The sequence below is a fragment of the Anolis sagrei genome, chromosome 4 (genome assembly GCF_037176765.1).
Source record: "Anolis sagrei isolate rAnoSag1 chromosome 4, rAnoSag1.mat, whole genome shotgun sequence".
In the NCBI taxonomy this organism is placed as follows: Eukaryota; Metazoa; Chordata; class Lepidosauria; order Squamata; family Dactyloidae; genus Anolis; species Anolis sagrei.
The window spans coordinates 146,511,003-146,517,002 of record NC_090024.1 but is presented as its reverse complement, the minus strand read 5'-3'; the positions used below and the strand labels follow the sequence as shown (position 1 = coordinate 146,517,002).

The following is a 6,000-nucleotide window of genomic DNA, read 5'->3' as shown; positions in this document are numbered from 1 at the left end:
CTATCCCTGATTACTCCTCTTGTTTTATTTTGGTTTTTTAAAGTATAATATTTATTCAGCTTTTAACCTACATAGGGTAAAAACATGAGATAACAATAAAAGCAAAGCAAAAGAACAAAACAAAAAAAAACAAAAAAAAAACAAAGAGAAGGCCATAAATTACCCTGTTACTACTAAACTACTAAACCCGTCTAGACAGATGACCAGGCAGCCTGTAAAAAGTGACAATAATTACAAAGTTCTGTTCCAAGCGTGAAAGTGTGTGTTCCTGTTCCATTGTGTAGTGCTGACTTGGACAGAAGTAGTCTTTGGCAGATAGTTTATGAAACATTGGGGGGGGGGGGGGGTATAACTACAGATATACAGATATGTGGATATCCGGATATCTGCACCTCCAGGATTTTTACTACCCACTACAGGCTGAAGGAGGGACATTGAAGTGCTTGAGAGGAATGTAAATACTGAGAGCCAAGGCCATGCAGGTAGCTTACAGGAAAAGCCATGTATAACGCAGAAACAGGACCCTGTTGTTGGATGCCTCAAGTACACAACCAAATTTGCTTAGACAGATGGCCAGGCAGCTAGGCTGTAAAAATAGTAGATAATGAATAAGTTCTGTTCCTGGCTTAAAAGTGTGTGTTCCTGTTTGAGTACTGCTGACTTAGGCAGTAGTGCCCTTCCAGCAGTCACCAGCCAATCCCTCTCCAATGTCAGAAATACAGCTTAATGGTGTGACTTTAGAAAATGTTGACCATTTCTGCTACCTTGGCAGCCACCTCTCCACCAAAATCTACTTTGACATGGAAATACAACAGCACCTGAGCTCTGCAAGTGCAGCATTTTTTTTAATGAAGCAGAGAGTGTTTGAGGAACAGGACATCCGTAGGGAGACCAAGGTGCTTGTTTATAAAGCTATCGTCCTCCCAACCCTATACTCCTGTGAAACGTGGACTGTCTACAGGCTCACACTCAACTCCTAAAATGATTCCATCAGTGTTGCCTCCAAAAAATCCTGCAAATCTCTTGGGAAGACAGGGGAACAAATGTCAGTGTGCTGGAGAAGCAAAGACCACCAGCATTGAAGCGATGGTCCTCTGCCATCAACTCCACTAGACCAGCCACGTTGTCCGAATGCCTGATCACTGTCTCCCAAAGCAGTTACTATACTCCCAACTCAAGAATGCGAAATGTAATGTTGGTGGACATGAAAAGAGATTTAAAGATGGGCTTAAAGCCAACCTTAAAACTGTGGCATAGACACCAAGAACAGGAAAGCCTTCCACCTGGAAACTGATGTCCTCACCATGGAAGAACATGCAGATCAAGAATGGGGCTCCACAGTCACCTACGTATCCATCACCAAGATACTACTCTTGGAAGGCCATCATACTCAGACAATGAGGAATCGCCTAAGTGAGTATTATTTATTTATTTACTGTATTTATATTCCGCCCTTCTCACCCCGCAGAGGACTCAGGGCGGATTACAATGTACATATGCATGGCAAACATTCAATGCCATAGACACACAACATATATAGACAAACACACAGAGGCTATTTAACATTCCAGCTTTTTCATGAAGGTATTCTGGCCACCAGGGGAACTGTCACTTCACTGTTCATTTATGACACTGATTAAGTACTTCCTCATTTTTTGCATGCTTGCTGGCTATTTTTATGGTGCCATAAATTAGCCTTCCCGCATAAGCGGTACCTAAATTTCCTACTTGACAGATGCAACTGTCTTTTGGGCTGCAAAGGTCAACAGCAAGCTACACAAATTGTTGGAAGCTCACTCTGAACCGGGCTGGCTTCGAACTCATAACCTTTTGATCAGTAGTGATCTTAATGCAGCTGACTCCCAGCCAGCTGCGCCACAGTCCCGGTGTGTAAGTAACACAGCCACATAACCTAGAATATCAAGGCAGATAATACACAATATTGGCTTTGAACTGAGTTATCTGAGTTCACACTGCCATATAACCCAGTTCAATGTGGATTTTATCCATCTGTGTGGAAGGGGCCTGAGCCCACACTGCCATATATTCCAGTCCAAAGAAGATAATGTGGGATTTAATATGGATTATCTGCCTTGATATTCTGGGTTATATGACTGTGTGGAAGGGCCCTGAGTTTTAGCCTGAACTTCAAAAGATTTCTCCAAGATCCTGAAGATAATTTCAGCACCTGTTGCCTGTCTGATTAAAAACCCAGCATGGACTCCCTTGACATCTGCCAGGGTGGATTTTTAAAAAAATCCACAGCCTATGCTTCTCGCTTGTGAGATGCCAAGCCTTTATAAAGAGATATGTCTGGTGGGTATGTTAAACGATGCAGGCAAAGTCACACGGACGCGTGTCAGGTCAATTTGGAGGCTTTGGCGCATTCACACGTTCAACGCCAAACGCGTGTTCGAGCTTCTGGCTGGTTGCTGCGGAGATGCTGGAGGCGCCTTGGGTCTCCCCAGCAGGTCTCTTTCTTCTTCCTTCGGAGGAGGAGAACGGAGGAGGAGGGAGACTCCTGATTGGCTGGAGGATCTACCGGGGCCCCCAATTAAAGTGCAGCCGCGACGCGGGAGGGGGGGGGGAGGAGGAGGAAGAAGAGGAGGAGGAAGAAGAGGAGGAAGAGGCGCCAGTCTTGGCTGCTGGAGCCGGGCGGCAGGATGGGCAGCCGCATCACTTTCTTCGAGGTGAGCCTGGGCAAAGCAGGGAGAGAGGGAAGGGGGGGATTGGGCCCCACAAGTCCCGCAGCCATGGGTCTCTTGCAGGCAGGGAGGGAAAGCATCTTCCTCTCCTTCCCTCCCAGCTCTCCTCTGCATTGGAGCCAAGGGGCTCCCACTAGACTCCTGCAAAGCAAAGCCAGGACTCCTTTTCCAGCTAGAGTGGGATTTGACCCCATTCTGCAAGGCAGGGAGACACAACCCAAGCCCTCCCGGCAGATAGACATCCAGTCCCTGTCCCAGATGCTCCAGAGAGATTCCAACACACTTCGACTCAAACTGAGCAGCTCTTTCGGGTCAGGAAGTTCCTCTAAGGTTGAGGTAGAGTTTGAATCCCTTGCTGTGTTTCTTGGTCTTAACCAACTCCATCTCCAAGGCACATCCTTGCTCTTATGCACCTTTCAGATCCATCCATAGAATAATAAGAGTTGGAAGAGACCTCGTGGGCCATCCAGTCCAACCCCCTGCCAAGAAGCAGGAAAATTGCATTCAAAGCATCCCCGACAGATGGCCATCCAGCCTCTGCTTAAAACTTCCAAAGAAGGAGCCTCCACTAAACTCCAGGGCAGAGAGTTCCACTGCTGAACATCTCTCACAGCTCTCCTCACGTTCAGGTGGAATCTCCTTTATTGTAGTTTGAAGCCATTGTTCCGTGTCCTTGTCTCCAGGGCAGCAGAAAACAAGCTTGCTCCCTCCTCTCTGTGACTTCCTCTCACATACTTATACATGGCTATCATGTCTCCTCTCGGCCTTCTCTTCTTCAGGCTAAACATGCCCAGCTCTTTAAGCCGCTCCTCATAGGGCTTGTTCTCCAGACCCTTGATCATTTTAGTCACATTCCAGCTTGTCAACATCTCCCTTCAATGGGGATGCCCAGAATTGGACACAGTGTGATTCCAGGTGTGGTCTAACCAAGACAGAATAGAGGGGTGGCATGACTTCCCTGGACCTAGACATTAGACTCCTATTGATGCAGGCCAAAGTCCCATTGGCTCCAGTGATGTTTACCTCAAGCTTGTGCCTGAGTACATGTCTTTGCCTGAGGGAAACCCCATGGATTCCATTATGCTTTCTTAGGCGAGGCGTGCTCAGAAGGGGATTTGGCAGTTCCTTGTTCCTGTCGTTATGGCAACGCTAAAGTGACGGGTTTTCTTGCTCCGAAAGGGGTTGCCGTCACCTTCCTCTGAGTCTGAGAAAGTGCGACTTGCCCAATGGGTTTGCACACCTGAGTTGTGATGCGGTCCTCGGTTGTCAGAGACCTATCCCAACCGCTGCACCACGTTGACTCTGTAATCTTAGAAAACTATTTCTTGACTTAAGGCACTGGTGTGCTGACTGATATCCGAATAGGAGATGGGCTGGGGATGTCACTGCCTCAGTCCTTTCATGATTGGCTGCCTCAATCCTTTCATGATTCCCAGCAGATGTCAGGTGGCGCAATACCGGCTAGACAGTGTAATTTCTCCAGTGGTGTAGGGTGCAGACACCCCGTGATAATCCTCCAGTTCAATTTTATGTTCAACTTTCACTAGAGTGTGTACTTATTCATTTATTTATCTATTACTAGCTGTCCCATGCCATGCGTTGCTGTGGCCCATTCTGTGTATATGTGTTTTGTGTGTGCATATATGCATATATGCGTTTGTATATGTGTGTATATATTTGTTTATATGTGTGTTTGTGTATATATGTGGTTTTGCACATGCGTTGTAATGTATTTTTTGTTTTTTGACTTTTTAAGTCCTTTCTGGTGTGTTTTTCAGTGTTTTGATGAGTGATGGTCACTTGTCGGCCTGATAGGTATCTTGTGTCCAAATTTGGTGTCAATTTGCCCAGTGGTTTTTGAGTTATGTTAATTCCACAAATGAACATTACATTTTTATTTATATAGATTTCAGAAGCAAACGAAGGGTACAGTTGTAATGTATTTTAAAAAGCACAGTTTACTTGCCATGATATTAAATGTCCTTTGACCAATAGCTGGCCACATGGAGTGCCTCTAGAGTTGCTATAAGGAGGAAGGGCTCAGATTGCATTGTAGCAGATTGTCTGTGGTTTGCTCTTCTCCACTCTTGCATGTCGTGGGCTCCACTTTGTGGCCCCATTTCTTAAGGTTGGCTCTGCATCTCGTGATGCCAGAGTGTAGCCTGTTCAGTGCCCTCCAGGTCGCCCACTCTTCTGTGTGCCCAGGAGGGAGTTTCTTATCCAGCTTCAGCCACTGATTGAGGTTTCAGGTTTTAGCCTGCCACTTATGGACTCTCGCTTGCTGAGGGGTTCCTGCGAGTATTTCTCTTGATCTTAGGAAGCTGTTTCTCAGAAAATGGTCTGTGGTTTGCTTTTCTCTACACTCGCATGTCGTAGACTCCACTTTGTAGCCCTGTACAGTGGAACCCAGTGACACACTATTGAAAAACAAGACCCTAAGACGTGTGAGAGAGGAATGACATAAAACCTTTGTCACCAAATTGTGCATGTCTTTCTTCATGTGTTGTTAAATACTTTGATTATTCATTATGAATATGAACCTGCTTGATACTTTCGGCTTTTTCCTCCATTTGCTTGCTTTGTCGCCTTCTGCTACTGCAGGGAATCCTGCAATTGAATACATATTTATGAAATTAGTGGAGAAAGTGGGAGGCTTCTGTGGTTCTTGCCTGTGCATTCACTACCAGCAGCCTAAACAAAATTAGATTCCTTCAGATGAATGTTTGGTGTGTGAAAAAGTTCACAAAAGAGAAATACAGTCAGTGTTTAATCGAAACTTTCCATGACTAGAAGTTCTTAGAGAGGGAGGGAATTGATATCCGAAGTCGGCCATTTCTGTGAATTTCTCTCCAAGTCCTGATGACCATCCAGATGGAGGAGGTCAGAAGACTCTTGAAGAGCAGTGGTTCTCAACCTTCCTAATGCCGCAACCCCTTAACACAGTGCCTCACGTTGTGGTAACCCCCAACCATAACATTATTTTTGTTGCTAATTCATAAACGTAATTTTGCTACTGTTATGAATTGCCATGTAAATATCTGATATGCAGGATGTATTTTCATTCACTGGACCAAATTTGGCACAAATACTTGATACGCCCAAATTTGAATACTGATGGGGTTGGAGTGGGGATTGATTTTGTCATTTGAGAGTTGTAGTTGCTGGGATTTATAGTTCACCTACAATCAGAGAGCATTCTGAACTCCATCAATGATGGAATTGAACCAAGCTTGGCACACAGAACTCTCACAACCAACAGAAAATACTGGGTTTGGTGGGCATTGACCTTGAATTT

The 6,000-nt window shown here is 45.3% G+C and overlaps 1 protein-coding gene across 2 annotated transcripts in view; it reads left to right on the top strand.

The window, feature by feature from the left end:
* The first annotated feature begins 2,593 nt into the window (after window positions 1-2,593).
* Window positions 2,594-6,000, top strand: part of LOC132774157 (very-long-chain enoyl-CoA reductase-like) — a 44,426-nt gene continuing 41,019 nt past the window's right edge. Inside the window, exon 1 of one of the 2 annotated variants that reach the window (XM_060773971.2) lies at window positions 2,594-2,690. In XM_060773971.2, the coding sequence (XP_060629954.1) occupies window positions 2,664-2,690 (27 nt within the window). In that variant the 5' untranslated portion in view covers window positions 2,594-2,663. The remainder of the gene's footprint in view (window positions 2,691-6,000) is intronic. The other variant, XM_060773972.2, reaches the window with a different exon arrangement.